Source organism: Bombyx mori, chromosome 27, assembly GCF_030269925.1.
Source record: "Bombyx mori chromosome 27, ASM3026992v2".
NCBI classification, from domain to species: Eukaryota; Metazoa; Arthropoda; class Insecta; order Lepidoptera; family Bombycidae; genus Bombyx; species Bombyx mori.
The window spans coordinates 5,515,398-5,537,578 of record NC_085133.1 but is presented as its reverse complement, the minus strand read 5'-3'; the positions used below and the strand labels follow the sequence as shown (position 1 = coordinate 5,537,578).

The 22,181-nt window shown below is 35.4% G+C and overlaps 1 protein-coding gene across 1 annotated transcript in view; it reads left to right on the top strand.

The window, feature by feature from the left end:
* The window catches only part of LOC101740640 (dual specificity tyrosine-phosphorylation-regulated kinase 2), a 212,287-nt gene extending 194,910 nt beyond the window's left edge, over positions 1-17,377 (top strand). Inside the window, exons 4-8 of the mRNA XM_038020824.2 lie at positions 4,854-4,956; positions 6,927-7,092; positions 9,984-10,104; positions 11,527-11,645; positions 12,128-17,377. Of these exons, the coding sequence (XP_037876752.1) occupies positions 4,854-4,956; positions 6,927-7,092 (269 nt within the window). The 3' untranslated portion in view covers positions 9,984-10,104; positions 11,527-11,645; positions 12,128-17,377. The remainder of the gene's footprint in view (positions 1-4,853; positions 4,957-6,926; positions 7,093-9,983; positions 10,105-11,526; positions 11,646-12,127) is intronic.
* The last annotated feature ends 4,804 nt before the right edge of the window (positions 17,378-22,181 follow it).

Sequence of the window (22,181 nt, the reverse complement as noted above, 5' to 3'; positions counted from 1 at the left end):
GTTAAAGTCGAGATTTAAATATATAACTTTGCAGTCAATAGCGCATCCGGCTTTAGTTTTTATGCGGCCGTGTTTAAAGCTCACATTTGTTTATGACTGAACCAGAAGCGAGGCGCTTTTTCGTCAAGTGACGATTTCTATGTAATCCTTATTAATCCCTATCGCAAGTTGCCTTTAGGATTTTCTTTGCAAAAAAGTTTTTCCGAATTTCCGAATTTAAATTACTCAGGCTGCTTTTTACTTAATTTAATAAGGAATGGTACATACAATTTCTTTATAAATTTCAGACTAGTTGTTCTTTGGAACTGTTGTGTTGATATGATGCCAGTTCATTTGATGCGAAGGCCGAACATCAGTAATATTATCCTCGCATCTAACCATGGTTTTAATTGTTCCATGGCGGACATACAAAACTAAATATAATATTCGTAGCAATGTTTATTTACGTTCATGGCTGCTGTCGTATTAATAGTTCACGCGAGACTTTAATGTATCTATAACATGTGTGTAATACGCGTGTATAGGTTCGATTTTCAAGTTTATTTTCTTCATATCGACGCTTGAAAGGGAAACGTGACTAAGCGACAATGCGTGAACTTTACAGTAGACTAATATAATTTAAAGTTGAAATACCTGAAAAAAAAATTCTTTTCACGAATCTAGCTGTAGTAAAATCTAGCTAGTAGCTGTAGGATTGCAATGATTTTAATAGACCTAGAAATTTTTTTTTTTGCGCATCGAATATGGTTATTGCCTATCATTTATGTACAAAGCAGTTACTGTCGCTTAGTCACGTTTGCCTTTCAAGCGTCGATATGGAGAAAATTGTTTATGACTTTAGGTTCTTTTCGGTTTTATCTATTTTTGATTCTAAAAAAATGTTAATTTTTTTCATTAAAAATTCATATTGTTTATGATGAAAGATTTCACCGATCTAATTTTATTTTGTACAAGATTTTTTTTATCTTTTTATTAATCGCCTTACTATATTTTTATGCATAGATGAATGTTGGCCTGGAAGCACTCGTCTTGCTACGACTGACTATATACGAATACAGATCATCTAGAGACTCTATTGATAGATTTAATATCAATGTTCATCATTTTTCTTAGATAACCGAGACTCTTAAAGGACACTGATTACTTAAATACTAAGCGCTCATAACACTAATGCGTTTCTCTTAAACATTAAATTGATCCACAGCAGTAAATATTGACATGAATCGACAAAATGTAAAAAAAAACATAATCTATTGAATAACTGGTGGTAGGACCTCTTGTGAGTCCGCTCGGGTAGGTACCACCACCCTGCCTATTTCTGCCATGAAGCAGTAATGCGTTTCGGTTTGAAGGGTGGGGCAGCCGTTGTAATTATACTGAGACCTTAGAACTCATATCTCAAAGTGAGTGGCGGCACTTACGTTGTAGATGTCTATGGGCTCCGGTAACTTAACACCAGGAGGGCCGTTAGCTCGTCTTCCCATCAAAGCAAAAAAAAAAGGATATTTTTTTATTTTATATCCTAGTTTTTTAAATAATACATTTTATACATATTATTATATTTTACTACGCGGCATTATTTTTCCGGCACGGATTTTTAGGGGGTTTTCATCCTAAAGTTCACAGCGACCCTGACTCACACATACCAGTCTAATAACGATGTTTTTAAACATAAAATGAGACGTCACTTTCTTATGTGTTAATGATTCACAGATTAATCAGAGTTTTTGATAAATAAAGACGCGCTCACACGAATTAAATAAAAGTGTAAAGTTTAAATTAAATATTCGTTGCAATTACAACGCTATTTCTCTTGTAACCTTCTTTAAAGTAATAGTAAATACGTAATAATACAATGTAGGCTTCATTTATTACCTTTGACATGTTAACATAACTCAAAATAATCATAGCAAAGAAAATAATTTACAAAAAAGCATATTATTACAAAATAAATATTAGCGGTTTCAAAACATTAAAAAAACATATGAGTTGTTTAGTGTGAACGGCACATTAATAATAACTAGAGGTCCCGCAGTAGTCGAAATTCGACTATAATTAATTGGAATTGTAAGTTTGTACACTGTTATGATTGTATTTTATACTTCTATAATCACAAATTTCGCCAAGGCTACACTATAAAAAATATTAACAAAGGCAAACAATATTTAATCTATTCTCAATTTGACAACAGACGCCAAGAACAAAAGTTTGACAATAAATAGTATGCATGCGTGTAATGTTTTATTTATTGATTTAATGTATCTTTTATGCATGATTTAAAAAAAATATTAGCATTGTGCACTTCTTCTCTATATTCTCTATAAGTGTGGAAAATTTCATACTCCTCCGTCCGCGCAATTTTCGTAAAAAGGGATACAAAGTTTTTGCTTCACGTATTAATATATAGATACCACAGACCAACACACAGTCTTCGATGCTGTCTGTTCTTTTTGGTCGACTGCCAAAATGTATGCGTAATGACTTGGATAATCCTACGATGTTAGTCTCGTTACGGTGTTAAGTTTCCCGTGGTTTTATTTAATGGCATTACAAATGTTGACGCGGTCAGGTGTGTTATTACATAGCTCATGACTTGTCGTATGAGTATGTGCGGATCAGATTTGTCACGTTCTCAACGATATATTGATTCGTATTTCGAATTGGTCGTAGTAAAAGTCCGATAATGTTGTGTTCTCGTGTGCATTACAAACGCTTCACTGACGTGTCAATATCACTACATAGTATAAAACAAAGTCGCTTTCTCTGTTCTTATATCTGTCCCTATGTATGCTTAAATCTTTAAAATTACGCAATGGATTTTGATGCGGTTTCTTTTAATAGTTAGAGTGATTGAAGAGGAAGGTTTATATGTATAATAACATCCATTAAATAGTGGAGAAATCAATAATAAATTACAGTTTCCGAAGCGAAGCGAGGGCGGGTCGCTAGTTATTAAGTTTTACATCTTAGAGGTATTACGAAAATTTTGAACGATCGTGTCGTATGCAGGGTACTAAACTTCGTTCACGATTAAAAGTGAAATATGATAAATTTTGTAAATAAAAATTGTTGCTTATCTCTTAAACGCGTATAATACTATTTAGGGTTTTTTCAAATCGTGTACATAATTAAAATTAGTTTTACCTTAGTCGTCTGTGACCACGTAAAATTTTGATATTCAAAACTTAAATCGTCTTCTCGCATTAAAAGTGTATAATCTCAAAACTTACTAATTTTACAGGAGAGTCTTTTAAAGGTTTAACATGTGATATTTTTAATATTAATCATCTTTGTAACATTTATTTTTTATTTTTTACCAGATACATTATCTGTCTTTTAAAGTAAGATAAAATTATGTATTAATTTTGTTGATAGTAGTCAAAATAGTAGGTAAACTAAAAAAAAAAAAAAAAAAAACTAAACTACGCTCTTTTGACAGTATTTATTATTATTATTATTAACACTTTATTTCAGTTTTTTTTTTTTAAAACCATAACATTTTGTTAGTAATAATTACTTATAAGCTATGTTAGTAACTTAAAAAAAAATCTAACACATAACTATCATTATATACATTTTTTACCATTTTTTTTTTTTTTTTCTCCTTTCAATTGCCTACTGCAAAGGCTATTGATCAGCAGTCCCTCGATCTTGCTCGATATGATTCTCAAATTTATGAGAAAAATACTGGTGATACCAAATGATTCCGCATATTAACTCAATTTCGAATATTTTTGGAAATTGTATACTTTTAATGCGAAAAGACGAAATGTAGTTTTAATTATGTCTTAATGCGTATGTTGCACATTTGCGGACGGTATCTTGGTATTCATCCATTTGGGGTTTAAAATACGGGCTACAACCACATCTCTCCCGATTTCTAATGTTTGTGTGTTCTCTAATTCTAATTTCTGTGTTTAGGCTACGTTGTCAGACAAAAGTAGTCTTTCATAAGCTTAGAAAATACTATTATACATTTAAAAGATACAGTCTTCTTTAAGATTCAATGAGCAATGTGATAATGATAATAAACTTATATCTCAAGGTGGGTGGCGCATTTACGTTGCGGATGTCTATGGGCTCCAGTAACCACTTAACATCAGGTGGGCTGTGAGCTCGTCCACTCATCTAGGCAATAAAATTTTTTTGTGAAGATTGTTTATTTTTTGTACATCGGAATCTAAAAGCTATAATTTAAAATACGGGTAAATAAAACAATTTAGTATTTCTTAAATGTCTTCAATGTAGTATTTCTTCTCGTAGTGTTTGTAAACAGAGTTCACGGGGCGACGTTTGTCATTGTTTACATACAGTTTAGTAAATACATATGTACTTTATAATGAACATTATAATCGAGAAACTTATTTATCTAGAGTTTACGTCACAATTTATACTAAAGGATTAACGATATTAATCGTAATCCTTTTTTACTGGTGGTAGGATCTCTTGTAAGTCCGCACGGGTAGGTACCACCATCCCGCCTATTTCTGCCGTGAAGCAGTAATGCGTTTCGGTTTGAAGGTGGGGCAGCCGTTGTAACTATACTTGAGACCTTAGAACTTATATCTCAAGGTGGGTGGCGCATTTACGTTGTAGATGTCTATGAGCTCCAGTAACCACTTAACAACCAAGTGGGCTGTGAGCTCGTCTATCCATCTAAGCAATAAAAAAATTTATCCCGACGTTATTAAGCACTAGTTATAGGACTTTAAATTTATAATAAACATTATTATTTTATATTCCTGAGTCTATATTAAAAATACGATGAATGTTTCCGTTAGAGTCAGTGTTGTTGTTTCTAGTCGCAATGTCTTTTTGTGAAATCTGAATTGTTTTTTTTGTAATGTTTTCAGGCATGTCGAGGAGAGGCAAGCCCCGAGGTCCGCCGGGATCGAAGAGTTTTGTTACTGCACTAAAAGGATGTCAAGACAAATTTTTCATTGATTTCATTAGACGGTGAGTTTACCATTGTAACCGTTGTAACTATACTGAGACCTTAGAACTTATATCTCAAGGTGGGTGGCGCATTTACGTCGTACATGTCTGTGGGCTCCAGTAACCATTTAACACCAGGTGGGCTGTGAGCTCGTCCACCCATCTAAGAAAACAAAAAAAACATGGATTATATTTGTAACATAACATGAAATTTCAGGCTGTGTGAATGTTGTATTTATTGATTATTAGTATTTTTTTTATTGTTGATGTCAAGTGATGAAACATTTTTTATAGTTTTGTGTTAAATGGAGCCATGTTTCTGCTCTTTTTATCTAGGTGCGCGAACACAATTACAGTTCACTTTGCGATAAGTGGTTAATGGAGTCTATAGGCATAACTAAATGCCGTCACCGCTTTTGGAACTAGAGATCACATCCTCTGTTTTATTGTAATATAATAAAAAGAATTGTAAATCGATTTCAATCCTAAAACAGAACGATTAAATTTACTAAGAATTTCGCAATTACGTATACCTGTATGATATTTTTTTTAAGTTATTGAATTTTAAAAACGCAAGTTATTCACCCGATGTTGGTGGATGATCTGGTAGACAATCTGAAAATTTATAAAAATATATCCATTCAAACAAAAATAAATTTCCATATGCGTACCGAGAATCTCCCACAGTTTTTTTTGTCGATTAATATAATAATATCCAAAATTCTCATTACGTGGGTACTCGACTTATTAGCTTTGAAGATACACTCAACATATTAATCATTGCTAAAGCGATAAAAATTCAGCCTATGGCGGTTTTACGATGTTTTTTCCTTACTTCTCCATTGATATCCGGAAATGTGGAATAAATATTCATTTGCTTCTTTATAATTTGGCGATGGAAGAACGAAGTTTGTTTCTTGGTATGGATTTTTTTGTTGTTTTAAAATCGGTCATGTCTTAGTTCGATGCGCTAGACATGAAATAAACTAAATAATTTTCGTATTGTCGAAATAACATCAAAGACTTATTGGGTTTACTACAAACAAAAATATTTTGAATCTGCAAATTCTTTATAAATATTTATGATACTTGGAGCACATTATTATTGAGAATAAAATAGGATTACAGTTGTTGTTCAGCTCCATTCCACAAAAACTGTTATAAAGCTCTACATCTGCTCGACTAGTTCAAGGCTATCCTGATGTTAAGTATTTATCGCAGCGAATAGATATCACAGCGTGAATGCCACTGTAGACATAATTTCGAAGTGTCAATTCCAACAATTTGTTCTCCAATTCGGTTCTAGTTCTGTCTATTTTTGCCGTGAAGCAAATCCGGTGTTCGGGTTTTTTTTTTTGTTTATTTACTCAGCCCTTATTCTTTCCACTTCTTGTGTAGGAACCACAGCAGCGACCATAATACGCTGTATAATGAGGTTCAAACAAACAGAGGCAAAGTTTATTTATCTTGGATCCCGCAACGAACTTAATCAGATAGGATGCAATTTTTTTTTTCTTTTCTTGAAACTATATAAATTGTATCAAAACTAAATACTTACGTATACTCCTTCTTTGATGAGCTGTTTTCGATTTAAGCCTCTTAATTATAAGGAATTATGTTTAAAGTCAATTGCAATATAATTTACAAAGAAGTCGAGTAAAAACGTGGTATGTATATTTACATACATTTTTTTTAATAATTGTTGGATTTCTGGTGGCTCGGAGGCCTTTCCGGTGCCAACCAGGACAGGTGGGCGAGCAAAGGCTCAGTTAGGAGGGGTGGGATTTGCTAACAGCTGCCCGAGCGCCTCCGAAGGAGACCTAACAACTCAAGAGCAGCTGCTTCACTAATGAATTTACTACCGGATCGGAATCGCGGTGAGAAGATCCGGCGAGAAACTCAGCTCGACGAGTACGGTTACCGGGGTCTCAAAGCCTCCTCCTAGTGTTCGAACTAAAGGCGTCTAATGCAAGGGTTAAATGATTTTGCAGTTGCTTAGAATGGGACCCAGAGAAGCGCCTCACGCCGGCCGCAGCGCTACGCCATGCGTGGCTTCGGAGACGGCTGCCGAGGGCGCCCCACGACGACGAACCCAACCACGTTAGTATCGCGCACCACGCCAAGCGCCTCGCGCACCCCAACTGCACTGACAAATAGGTTTGTTTTACACCCGCTTTTTTTTTCATGACACCGGACGTTTTTATACATCAAAGATCCACTATTGCACTATCGATGAATGTATATTTTAAATGCTTCTTAGTTATCCATTATGCCTTTAATATCTTTATTTTAAATAAGGATTTCTCGGTTGGATCTTGTTTTGCATAACAGCGTCCGCTTTATTTATTTATTGTTTTTGTTTTCGAATCGAGTTGTTTGCGAATTTAAAGCTGGAATGTGCTTGCAGATATCGGGGAGTAATTTTCAAGTTTTAAAATCAATTAAGGATGATTGACTGCGTTTTGTCATGGGTAACGGTATCGTAAACGGTCGCACATATTCCAGCAGGTTTAATAATAAATCATGAACAGATTTACTTAACAAATTAAGTTTAAAAAAAATTGCCTCCCAAAACTGCGCATCCCCAATTTTCTTAATAAGTTGTGTGAAGTTCATTATCGTTATCATCTTGAACCCGAATTTCATATCGTGAGGCGAATAAAGGTGGGGTACGATACTGCCAGTGAGATGTAGTATAAAGCAGTTTTACAAAAACAAAAGTGTCCATGCTGGTTTTAATTGATGAGCCTCGTGGCGTGTTGGTAAGTGACACCGACTGCCGTTTCGAGGTCGCGGGTTCGATCCCCGCACAGGACAACTATTTGTGTGATGAACGCTGATATTTGTACTGCGTCTGGGTGTTTTCTACCTATTATATGTTATATATTTACAACAAAAAGTAATGTATGTAGTATATCCGTAATCTGGCGCCCATAACACAAGCATTAAGCTTAACTTGGGGGCTAGAGAAAGTTGTGTGAAAATGGCCGTGTATAAAAAAAAAATTAACACTTCAGCACACAACATTCAATGTCAATTTAACTCCAACCTTGAATTTGAACCTTCTCTGTTCTACTTACTACTTATCCTTTTTATTGTCTCTGCAACCAAACGAGGCACGGATTCCCCTATTTAAGACACCTAATGTATGCAATTGAAACAAAGATTTAGAGTAGATACGCATTAGAAGATTTATATACACGCGACAAACAACTCGATTCGTTTTTTATTAATTTGCAGTTTTATTAAGTTGTAGAATTTTCGTGTTACCCAGAAATTTGATTTATAAAAGGTTTTCTTTGAAAAGCATTTCGACGCTTGAAAGGCAAACGTGACTAAGCGACAATGACTGTTTTGTACATGAATGATAGGCAATAAACATATTCGATGCGTAAAAAATATATATTTCTAGATCTATTAAAATCATTTCAATCCTACAGCTACTAGCTAGATTCTACTAAAGCTAGATTCGTTAAAATATTTTTTTTTTCTTCAGGTATTTCAACTTTAAATTAGTCTACTGTAAAGTTCACGCATTGTCGCTTAGTCACGTTTGTCTTTCAAGCGTCGATTTTCTTTGGGAACGAATTCAGTATAAAGATTACGATCTAAATAAAGATCTGAATAAAGATTAATGAACCATGATCATTAATCTTTATTGGTGTGTACGCTTGTGATATTTAGATTAAATTGAAGAAAAAAAAGAAAGGATTGAATGTTTCAATGAATCATGCATGTTTTTATCTATTTGTAGTTTAGTCTACGGCGAATGTGTATACAAATTTTGATTTGTTTATATTATTTTTTATTCGGTATATGTTTTACAGTTTTATATGTGTTTATTTAGATTGTTTTGTATTGGGTATTGTTACGTTGTTTGAAATAATGTTTTCGACCTTCGTATAGTTATAAACCATGTTGTAGTTGCAACAAAGGACAAATATGTATATACAAAATAATACAAGACGATGTTATTGAATTGGCCTTAAAGAACGCTAGTTTGTTGCTCTGGTGTATTAAAATCACAATTTGAATTTTAAGCGTATTGAAATGGTAAATATAGCAATGGTAATAGTAATAAATTTGAAATGTAGCAAGTAATTAGTAGCGTGCATAACAAATCCGAAAATTGTAATAGATAACATCAATACAATTTATTGTTGAAAATATTGACGTCCTCGTTCTGAATTCGAGATAATATATCAAGTTTGTCGCGGAATTTTAAGTAAAATATTGTTTTTCCTACTGTTTTCGATTTTCAGACGTGGTCACGGACTCAATCAACTAAGGTCTGAGTGATAACTGAAACTCACAGACAACGTGATTGCCAACTTGATATAATAATATTGAAGTCTGAATTGTATTTTAAAGAGGTTATAACACTCTTCGTGCTGGAACACATTCCCTCAGAAATAGTAATAATGGATTTAGTTGCCAGTGCCGGCTCACATTACGCCCTTTCACTAGTAAAATTTGCAACTAAGACGGTTGTGGCGGTAGCCATCATACAACACAAGATATTTGACAAATGCCTGAATCTCGCTTACGACATTTTCAAAGTAAGCTTTCATAATATACAAGTTCCGAACAACAACATTCGGGACACGTCAATTCGGATCCTCCCGATCCACTAACGGTGCTTTTAGGTACCTCAAGCACCGGTCATCGTTCTCGTCGAACCTGTCGCTTGCGACGAAGGGGTCGGCGAGTAAATTAATCCATAGACACAGCTCACTGTTCACTGATAGCCGGATCTTCTCAGTGAGTCGCGTTTCCCATCCGGTGGTAGATTCTGCGAAGCACGGCTCTTGCTAGGACCAGTGTTAGCAACAATGTCAGGCTTGAGCCTCGTGAGCTCATCTACTATTTAAGGTTACGCTGAAATAGTCTCTCAAGACCATCAGATTAGGTAGACAACATTCGGACCGTCGGTCTACCGAGCAATATTACCCGCTCGCTAACCACCACACGGTTATAAAAACGATGTGAATAAATTGAAATGCTGATTGTTTTGTTCTGTAGCTACTACAGTGTTCGGTGTGTTACAGACGAGCGTTGCGAGCGGGGCGAGTGGCGCGGCGGGGGGCGGTGCAGCGGGGGGGCGAGGAGGCTCGCTGCGCACTCCGCTCGCGCGCACGCCTGTCACGTTCAACGCCTCGCAAGTCGCCAGTGAGACACAATCCTTTCTAATAATATAATGGGAATACTTTTTTCCAAAATAATGTTATTTTTAGCATAATATTATAATAGTACTTAATAATTTTAATAATGTTTTTTGTGTTAACAAGTCAGGGTTTTGGTGCAAACTGTAAGCCTGACTTTGTATTGAATGGAATAAATAAAATAAAAATAAATAACACGTTACGCAAACACTTCTTCCGGTTCCACTAACGGTGCTTTTAGGTACTTCAAGCACCGGTCACCGTCCTCGCCGAACCCGTCACGAGCGACGAAGGGCTCGACGAGGAAATTAACCCATAGACACAGTCCACTGAGTTTCTCGCCGGATTCTGCGAAGCACTGCTCTTGCTAGGGCCAGTGTTAGCAACACTTCCGGTTTGAGCCCCGTGAGCTCACCTACACGCTGGGGTGAAGCTGAAATAGCCTCTCAAAGCTATCAGCATAGGTAGGTAGAATTTTTTTTCTCAATTACTACAGACACCTCGCTCTACTACACTACAGACACATCACTAGTCGTACTTCGAAAAAAAAATTTTTTTATTGTAATAGGCAGCAGACGGTTCAATAACCTAGTTGTATTAGTGTCGCTCATGGATATCAACTACGCCAGAGTTATAGCCAATCCCCTGCTTGCTGCTGCTAGGCCGTAAACATTCCACCTGGAACTTCAGTAGCTTCAGCCTACAATTGCTGTAGCATAAAATAGTGATGAATGTAAGAGTCAGTTCGCAAAATCCACTTGCATACTGAGTAAAGTTCATTATATCGTTTTTCCTATTTCTTTCACGAAGCATTAGTGCATCCGTTCTGATCAGCGAGACAGTTGACTTCCATCTGATATCATGCGACACTGATGTTGTATGGTATCTTGAAAATATTTTTACTCAAGTAGCGCGTTTTGTTTTAATGTTTAATTAACACGTTGACTATTTGAGGGATTTTTAGCCAGTTCGCATGTGGTCTTTCCAAGGCAAGATTGGACTTGTTTACGCTATGAGACCTTAATGTTTTCGAATCTATACTAATATATTAATATACAGTGGTTTTTACGGATGTTCCGTTATAACTACCGAACCACACATCCGATTAACTTGAAACTTGGTATCCATGTAGAAAATACATGTACTTAATGGATAGGCTGAATATTTATATGAGTGCTGTACTCCCTACATCAGTTGCGGGGGCGTTAATGATGAGAATCTTTGTGGGGGCGAGAAATAATAACGTTAATTTTAAATGCCCAGCGAAGCGGACGGTTACAGCTAGTATACCCATACTTATAGAGATGTGGACTTGTCGCCTTACGCACCAAGCGAAAAGTTTTGACTGCGGCATCAGGGAATAGTCGCGTGTGGGGCTTTTAATTCGCTTAACGCAGTCAACGTGTTAATATGAAGGTTGTATTCGCAGAAGCGAAGCTCCAAGCGGCGTTGTCGGAGGAGGGCGGGCGGTACTGGGCGGCGGGGGGTAAGCTGCCGCACCTCCCCGCGCCCTCCTAGCGCCCGCCCTCGACCAGGCGACTCGCCAAGGTTAGTATCCACAAATTTTGACTTTTCTAAGTCTAAACCTATCATAAAACCGTTTTTTTTTATGGCAATAGTTTTAGCTTTATGTCAGTTTCAAGTAAAAAAACTGTTTAATTAACTGCGATGAACATTCACAATTTTATGCATGCATGCATGAAATGCAGTTTTCGGCTAAATGCAATTTCATTGCCTGAGACGTCATTTGGGGCCAAAAGTAAAAGACAATCTAATCTAATGTAAGTAGATGGCAAGAGAGCTGTTTGCTTTTGAAAGCAAGAAAAAAAAGATTAGTCTCATAAGACATCATGCGTTTGTTACTAATTTAGTAAAAATTGTTGGAATTTAACAAAATTTAAATTATTATATTTCACAAAAAAACAATGATTAATGATCGTTTGATCTAGTTACAATGTGTTACGTTTTCAAACGCTTTCAGAGCTATAGTTGTTCAATTTCGTACACGTGTGTTCTTTTCGCATGTGCAGGTGTCGTCCTTGGAGGTGCCCCGGCGGTGCGGCGCCGCCCCGTGCCCGCGCCCGGAGCTCGAGCGCCGCAGCCTCGACCTGGAGCGCGACCCGCGGCCCGACCGCGACTCCGACGCCTCCCTCGACGACCGGGACCACCTCGTGTGAACCGCGCGCGCCCTCCCCCTCCCAACCCCCCGCGCCATACACAAAACCGCCCCCAAACAAAACGTTCAAAATTGATTTCGTTTGATAAACACGATGACATCCAAAATGGTTTTAGTTTTAATATTCCGATTGTGACATCTCGATGTCACTACAAACCCGAACAATAATATATTTATCATATCGACACTTAAAAGGCAAACGTGACTAAGCGACAATAACTGCTTTATACGTAAATGATAGGCAATAAACATATTCGGTGCACAGAAAAAAAAAAATTCTAGGTCTATTCAAATCATTTCAATCCTACAGCTCTAGATTCGTTAAAATAGAATTTTTTTCAGGTATTTCAACATTAAATTAGTCTACTGTTCAAACTAGTCTGAAGTTCACGCTTTGTCGCTGAGTCACGTTTGCTTTTCACGATTATGATACAGTTAATAATTTGAAAAAGTTACCTTAATCAGACGCTTTACTTTTGCGCTCGACTGTACTTTGTACAATCGGCAACGAAATACGTAAATTATGAAAATAATTGAAATTCGATTATAGTCAATTAGTTTTTGTTTTGTGTGTGTGCGCGTGCGTGTTCGCATAGTACGGAGTCAATTACAAGGCGGTTCGGGTCGTCCCAAGGAACTCAGTGCAGCGACGTTAATGTTCGACGGCGATCAATAGTGGACACAACGACAGTGCGCACGCGATACTTGCACTTACTGCCTAAGTAACAACGATGTATTTCCTGTATACTCGTTCGTGTACCTAAGACCTTTTGGAGACACGTAAATGAAGAACACCGGTTTCGTTAGTTTATTCTCATTTGAATTTATTTATACTACACTATTCCTTTAAATAGACACTTAAATATTTAATTGACCATATACTCTTAGAAGTGTCTTTCTAACGGAATCGTGCAGTCGGGCGTTTTTTTCTTGTGTATGAAACGCGGCGTCAAAACGCTCGACATAGAATACTAATGCACAATAATGTTCCTACCTAGTTTAATTTAACTTAAATTACTTAGGCAGTAGGGGGAAGTTGAACTTTATTCGCTTGGCGGCGAGCGTCCCATCTAGTGCATAGAGGCAAAATTGATCTCAATAAATAAAATAAAGACTATGAATAAGTACGGACTTGTAGTGGAATTGTGCGAGTAACCTAACGTGTTTTACTGTTTTCTATGTAATATACATATATCGTGAGAACGATGTGTCGATGTTAGCGCGTACTAAGTCTGGTTTAGTATTTAGGTACCTCGACCACTTTAAGGGAACTCTTTGGGAGTATTTTACCGAAAACGACTTTTGAGCTTTCGAGAGCTGAATTTTTTGTTCGCGAGCACGGTCGCTTCGTAGTGTTTCTAAATAACGTTTCGAAATTCGTAGAATCTTGCAACGTGCTAAAACAAGATTTTAACTGAATTGTTTGATTCGTACTGCCAAATGGTAACGCTTCGTCGCCGGAGTTTTCTCCGGGATTGGCGTCACGGACACGCGAGCGATGTTAATGATTGTAATAAGTTTTTTTTTTCATAAAAAAAAAAAATCCCTCTCGAAAACCTTAGTATAAGCGAACTTTATTGTGTGACTAAATAACGTAACAATTTTTCTACAGAAACATTTTTTGGTTAGTTATAATTTAATTCTATGGTAAGGTTTAGTTTACTTCTCTCAAGTGATATAGTGACGCTGTATTAGTAAAGAAACTGTGACCTTATAATTGGAATTTTTGGATATAAGGGTAGTTAGTTAAAAAGGCCTTTTGAACTAGTTTAAGGAACTAAGCTATGTGGGTTTCGTTCAGTCAACATAGCGTAGTGGATGTTGTGATTGCATCGGTGTGATTTATGTATTGGTTTGTCAGCGGTTTGACGAACGAGCGTGAATGAAGTGCTGAACCGTTCAAACGTACTTGTGTACGAAGATAAACATACAAGGAAACTTTAGCGGCATTTTAAACGCGCGTTTTTTTCTACGCTAGTCTGTCACGCCCTTGACTGCGCTTTATGTAAACCAGTAGACGAAATATTTAACTGAAGACTCTTTGCCATATCTGTATGGAGAGTTGTTATATACAAATAGTATAATTACGAAAGTACATGATATGTTATTTAAATTTGCATTTTTTTTTTGTTTTGTATCACGTTATTACAACTTATCTAATGATTTTAGTTTTTATACTGTCGAACATACCGTAGTGTTTTGACGCAGACAACTCGAGCCGAACGACTTATGTTCGATCATAATGTAATTTGTTACAATTTATTTGCAAAATGCATTTCCAATGTTGCTTCTCTGAGACGTTTTCTTCTATCTATCTCTATGTATAAAACGCATTCTGTTTAATTTCGTTTTGAGGCTTGAAGCTGCGATCGTGTCGCAATCAAAACTGTTTCTGACTCTTAATTTTTTTTCCATTTAAACTGTCTATTAACCCTATGACTGTTTTTTTTCATTTAAACTGTCTATTAACCCTTTGACTGCCATGTGGGTCATCGGTGCCCTAAGTCGATTTCTGTTACTAAATCGCCCAAATATCTAGTAGACTCTCGGAAAAACGAATCCGAAGATACTAAGTATGAATTATATTTCTAAGAGACCCAAAAATACTGAAACACTTTAAAAAGCAGGCAAAGTTATAACAGAAATCGATATAATTACTTGAGTGGGCCACGTGGGGCACCGGTGACCCACATGGCAGTTATAGGGTTAATTACCGAAAATGTTGTTGAATTGTATTCAACTGCATTGCATTGTAACTGTATTGAAATGCATTCGAAATAATCCACTAACAGTGCAATATGTTTGACTCGCTTATAAAAAAAAAAACTTTCGTTTGTCTTCCTCTATTGTGTAATTGTGAAAATGGCCTATTGTATGTAATCGATTGAGCATTTTTATTTTAATATTTTTTTTTCTTTGTTAAAATTAATTTCGATAATGTGATTACATATTAAATGTATGACTATAATATAATGTTTAGTTTTTTTTTTGTTTACTATTTCATGCAATTTATTTTTTTGAGTGGACAGTGCTTAATACAAGAATGAAAAACAATTATAGGCTTTTATTGTGTTGACAAATTCTAAATTAGTTCAGAAACTCGATAAACTGATTAATTGTTTAAATATTTGATCTAATACACACAGCTATACAGAACGTGAAATATCGATATTTGCACAACACTAATTTAGTGAATCATCGATATCTATGACCGATTAGTTAAAATCGAATCGTGAAACGATATTTTGTCATATTTCTAGTGATTGTCCACTCATGTTTTACATCTTGACCCATCTCTGTGTACTCAAACAGCATTTTTTTTGTTATTGTAGCGTCGACTGCCTTCTTTATAACGTGCTCAATAATAGTAAATAATAAATACGTCCGGAGTTTTATTAATCCTGACATATAATATGTAACGATGACATTAGATTAATTTTATTTTCGTAACGGAAGACATATTCCTGGATTCGACCCAAGAGCATTCGATCGATATTCCGTTTGGCAATCGATTTTGATACTTAACTGACTGATCTTAGATTTCACAATTGTTTGAACGTACGTAAATATTGCACTAGTACTCATAAGTAGTTTTTGTTATTTCGTGTTATTAAACAGGAGGTTTAAACGAACATTTCAGGAATAATTAAGTAAATATTTCTAGGAGAAAGTAAAAATATTAAATTTTATTTATTTCACGCCTCTCACTATGTATTTTGTACGATTTTTTATGTTATATTCTTCATACGTATCATAAGTGCGTATTTAATGAATATTCAAAATAAATAAAAATATAGTATTTTAAAATAAATGCCTCCTCAATTAAAACTTTAAAATTCGAACAACAATTTTAGCTATACAAACTAGAGAGAATGTAACAAAAATTTAGAAAAAAACAAAGAATTATTTTAAGTTATGCATAAATAATTACATAATAATAATAATATTGGTATTAGGTTTATTATATTATATTATTTATAATTAATTTCGTGAAACTTGAAAAAACAACACACTTTATTAAGAACGTATCTTGTTAAAATAAGTTTGTTGTAAGGCTTTCTTTAACCACTTTAGAAGTTCATTAATAGACCAAATCGATTGCACCGTATTATTTTATTCAAATTAGAAAATAAAATAATCAATCTTAATCATGATACAACACTAAGCATTTAAATTTAATTGAAAATTGGAGTCGCATTACACATTAATATTTTATTTGTCGAATACATTAATATGTCTTCCTTTTCGTCTTCATAGCAATCTTAAGGTATTTAGTCAATTATTATATAGCTTTCTTTTTCTCTCAATTTCGCTACTAAATAAATAACGCAACGGCTGAAACGAGTCATACTTTAGCCTCGAATCGAATTGTGATAGCTTGTGTGCTTGCGTGTTTCTTTACAATCATTCTTATTTGTTCGATAAAATTTATCGTTATCGATAGAATGAGAAAATCGATATTCTAAATACATTTTCGCCAGCAATACGTTCGTTAAAGTACAAATATAGAAAGACTTTAAAGCTCAAGAGATTTCACGAATACGTAAAGTATTTTATTTATTATGGTAAAATATAATTTTTAAATATACTTACTTTTCCATAACCTATCGATATCGAACCCCTTTATTTCTATAACGCACGCATAAGCTATTTTCTTGGCAAATACCAGTATTAAACATTTTATCTTCAGACTCTCAACTGCCAAGTAGTTTAATTAGACGCGGGGTGGTCAGATCAAAAAATAGAATTTCCCCTGATTGGCAATAAACTATAACTTTCTACGAAAATATCTATGAATGTATTTTGTTTTGTTGACTATTAGGCATTTTTTCCTGACTTTTCTGGACTTTTTTTAAAATTGTACTAATAAGTCTTTAAATCTGGTAGCCCCGCTTAGTTGTATTACTATCGTTTGCTAAGCAAAACCTCTAGTTTTAAGCTTTTGTTCGAACGCTGCATTTCTCTGTAATCTAGTTTCATAATTATTATTTTTTGTGAATCATTGTGTTCTCATTTTATATATAAAGCTGGTGTTTCAAGTCTTGAAACTCGTAGCGACAATGTGAATACTATACAATTTAAATAAATGAATTATATAAAGAAATTATTGATTGTTTTATTATTTTGAAGTAATAATTAAATGCTGAAGCATCCAGGAGCTACTATTACAATCACCTATAGTTCCAGCACATATGTCTTTTTATACACCCTGTATATATGCACAGGTGGTTGGAAATACCATTTTTAGTGAGTACAATAGTGGTAAAACAGTGGTCTTAAAATCGTAGATTCGGCGCATCACTAATTCTCTATGAAATTGTATTAAATGGCGTTTAAAAAAATTATCGAGTATGATTTTTTGCGCTCTCTTGTCAGTTTAAATAAATAATAATAAGCAATAAAAAAAAAAACAAAAAAAAAGCTTCATTTTGTATCGTAACGGTTACTGAAAATTAAGATAGATAGTATAAAGGCAAGTGGCAATTCTCAACATTCAAACTTGTGCCCAAAAAAATGTAAAGTATACAGGTATACCTAGAGAGGTCTGTTAGCTGCATTTGCGCCGTATTACAGATATCCGAAAAAAAGTCAATTAAATAACATATTACATATATACAGTTTATTTGTAGGGTAATTTAGGGTTGGTAGTTTATTTGCTTTAGCACTATGAGATTCCCACCCTGTATAATAGTTGAGATATGTACAAATGATTGTTTAAACTAAAATTGCATTTATTCTAGAATATTCTACAGGTGCGTCTCCGGTATAGAAGCATATTTGGTAAAATCGGTAAGACGCGCGGCGTTATCGTATCGAATGCTTCGTCAATACTGTAACACACCTTGTATTGACATGATAGCTGTGTTACTTTTCAAACCTGAACTCATGACTTGTGTTAGTTGAACATATTATTCTTAGTAGCAGAATCGGCAGAATGGTACCTTCGGTGAGGTTTACAATACGACTTACCAATTACAAAAGCATGGCTCTTGTATGTTTGACTGCCTCGTTGGCGCAATGGTTAGCGTTCGGATTGTTTTGTTTGCACCGACAATTGCACTGCGGTGCACTGAACTCTATTGCCTTATAACCTCTATGGACTTACGATTAAACTGAACCGGTTTTAATTTACATTTAAGATACTTAAATAAGAAGGTACGTTTCAGGGCCGGATTTAGAAGTCTGGAGGCCCCCGGCCCTAAATTATTCTCCAAATAAAATGAGCAATTTTTTTCAGTCGAGTTTTCCAATAAATAATTTATTGTCAAACCACGTAGATTCTCTTAGTATTTAACAAACATACATAAATATAATCGGAGAAAAGAATTATCTATCTGAAATAAAATTTTGGAGGAAGGAAAAGTTGTTTAGTAGTGCTTACTTGTCAGAATTTGAAAGATTTTTTTTCCAAAGTCTATTGTGGGGGCCCTCCGCTTGTGGAGGCCCAGGGCTTTCGCCCCGGTTGCCCTAACCTAAATGCGGTCCTGGTACGTTTAAATGCAGGTTGAAGATTTTCTGCTTTTGTTTTGAGATGAAACGAACGGGTTTCGTTCAGAGACCTTGTCGCTTAGCCCAGACGGACGGGCAAATTGGATGACTAAGACAGGAGAGAAAGACTTGCTACAGCTCAAGAGCAGCTGTTTCGAGTGCATGTTCCACCAGAACGGAATCGTGACTCGCTGAGCAGTACCGTCGAGAAACCGTTGCTTTAAGTCGGTGGGCTGCCAGTAACATATTTACCCGGTCACCGTGAATTAACCGATAGACACAGCCCACTGAGTTTCTCGCCCTATCTTCTCAGTGGGTCGCTTTTCCGATCCGGTGGTAGATTCTGCGAAGCACTGCTTTTGCTAGGGCCAGTGTTCACAACACTCTCGGTTTGAGCTCCGTAAGCTCACATACACGTCAAGGAGAAGCTGAAATAGCCAGCCTCTTAAGGCTATCGTAAAGCATAGGTAGCACGCAAGCATAGGTAGGAACAAAATATATATATTAATGTCAATAGATCAGCGGCTGACGGTCTCTTGCGACGGCGAAATTGTTTGTAGCATTATTTATAATAAGTAGTCTGACAAAAGCTAAGAAGTTTATAATAAAGCGTTTGAAAGTAGAAATGTAGTAATGAAAATGGTGGGCCGTATGTTCTTCTGCTTACGAGGACAAAAAAAACACTTTGTAATGTGACAGAAATTTCTAGTAATTATTGAAAATGTATGTTTTTTTATTTGTTTGGAATGTCATTTCAGGTCATGTAAAGATTAAACGAACGATCCACATTGTTTTAGTTTTCTCCTGTGCTATATGCTTCTAAGAAATACATTCAGACAATACCGAAATTACCTCTAAATCGAAAGTCACATTGTATCCACAATTGCTAACTATTGGCATTCTGTTATGACCAATAATAGCGTGGCGTGAGTGTCATTCAAACCCCTTGATCGTGTTCAGAAAATAATAATTAAAAAAACACGAATGTCAACGAAGAACCAAAGAGAGATTAAAAAAAAAGAAACACCAAAGGAAGAAACAGAAAAAGTCCATTCTTCACGTTGCAACGGGTATACTACTGAAGATGAGAAGGAGCGGTGTAGTCTGGCAGACGTATTAAGCCTCATGTTAAATCTCTATGAATAGCAAGAGGACATACTGCGCCAACATCACATAATGTGGGATGAGGGCAACAAGTCGTCGTGGGCAACAAGTTTAGTCGTGACGTAAAGGACATCCGGTGCATTCGTATCTAGCGATGCACCGGTGTTCAATTACGTACGAAATACGTACTAAACAAATCTTTACGATTAACTTCGAAGGTGAAGGAATAACATCGTGTAACAAATAAAAAATGATAAATTGCGTAATTACAGGTAGTAGGAGGTCTTTTTCACCCTGTCTATTTCTGTCGTAAAGCGGTAATGCGTTTCGGTTTGAAGAATGGGGCTGCCGTTGTAATGTGTGCCGTCGTGTCTTGTGTTAGGTAGCGGCAATTACTTTGTAGATGTCTATGAGCTCCGATAACCTTTTAACACCAGGTGGGCCGTAAGGCCGTCCACAAACAGAAGCAAAAAAAAACAAGAAGAAAATTTTAACTTTTTTTTTTGCCTACCGAAGCGATAGCCTTGACGGGGTATTTCAGCGTAACCTTAACTAGTAGGTGAGCTCACGGGGCTCAAACCTGACGACGTTGCTAACACGAACCCTAGCAAGAGCCGTGCTCCGCAGAATTTACTACCGGATCGGAAACGCGACCCACTGTCAAGATCCGGCGAAGAACGATGACCGGTAATTTTAACGTTTAAGCACTTTCACCTTCATCTTCATCCCTACAATATCTTGATTAAGCATTAATTTTGTTATTTTATGTTGTCCTCGTACACGTGTACTGTTGTATGTTTAATCATAAAAGAATTCGTATATAATTCCATGAAAATTACTATGGTCGTAAAATGTAGCTAAACTAAACCAATATGCGTGTTTGCTTTTTGGTTTATGGTTCATGGAATATCATTTATTTCATTATTTACGGCTTATATTCATTAAATCATTTATTTTAATCTGTAACAGTTTAATCTGGCTTTTTTATAATCGTTACATCGAATTAAATTGTAAAATTAATAAATTTTTTATAATGCTGAACATGAGCGCCTTTGTAACATTTTGAGCTAACAAAAAGGGCATAAAATTATATTTTAAAAGCCTTGCTGCATGGAGATAGGTATTGACACGATTTTGACTAGAAAGGTCGGCGTGGCAGTACTTTTCGCATCATTGTTCTACATAGTATCAAACGCTCTGACTATCTCTCCTTAACATACCATACACCATCTTTGTACTTGTATAGTTCATTAAAATTACACCTGTATTGCAGGTTTAATACAGTAGTTTCTTATCTCGTTCAATATAAATATATGTTAGTAACGTATTCAAAGGAAATGTCTCATTATTTGTTGCGAGGTCTGCTGATTATAGCTTGAAAATTTCATTGTCACGTAGGCGACTTCTAACATTGCAGCGGTAATATTTCTAGTTAATCAGTAAGTCTTGATTTTTATCAACATTGAGTAAAACATATTGCAATACAATGCCACACACAAAGGCTTGAGTTATATGCACTTATTTATTAATTATAAATTGGAGTCATTTAAAATATTAGTGGATCAGTAAATCTAATAGCGCATGGCTTAAAATTAAATGATCCTAAAGTTATTTTATTGCAAACTTGTACTTTCAATTTGTTAATTGTACTTGAATTAACAGTAAAGAAATGTGAGATATAATTATTAATGCGAAAATAGTTGGCGCTTGACATTGCTATTATATAGGTTCTATTGCGTGCTGAATTAGAAGGTACATTGATAAAATAAATTAACGGCCGTCTGGTGTAGTGGTAAGTGACATGGTCACTACACAAGGGGGTCGCGGGTTCGAATACCGCCAAGGGAAAATATTTGTATGATAAATATAAATGTCTTTTCCAGGGTTATGGATGTATATTAAATATATGTATGTGTATAATAAAAATCTTACATTTATTTCCGTTATCTGGTACCTGTAACACAAGTTCTTTACGAACTTATCACGGGACCAGTTAACGTGGCGTGATTGTTAGTAAATATTTATTATTATTATTATTAATTAAAAAAATCCAGTTTCAATAATTACATTTAAAATTTCCAGCGAATACGGGCTCATTATTGTTTTTATAGCATCGAATTATGTGAATGAAAATATTCTAAATATTAATACTCGTATTTCAATATTGATTAAAAAATTACCGTGTTCTTCTTCCGGCTTACTCCGACTGAAGTGTAGGCGAAAATGTCTCCAACAAATACGTATGACATTATCTCCCCACTAGTTTTTTAGGATGCAAATATTGTAACGTTTTATCTGAACAAGCGCTGCATTGA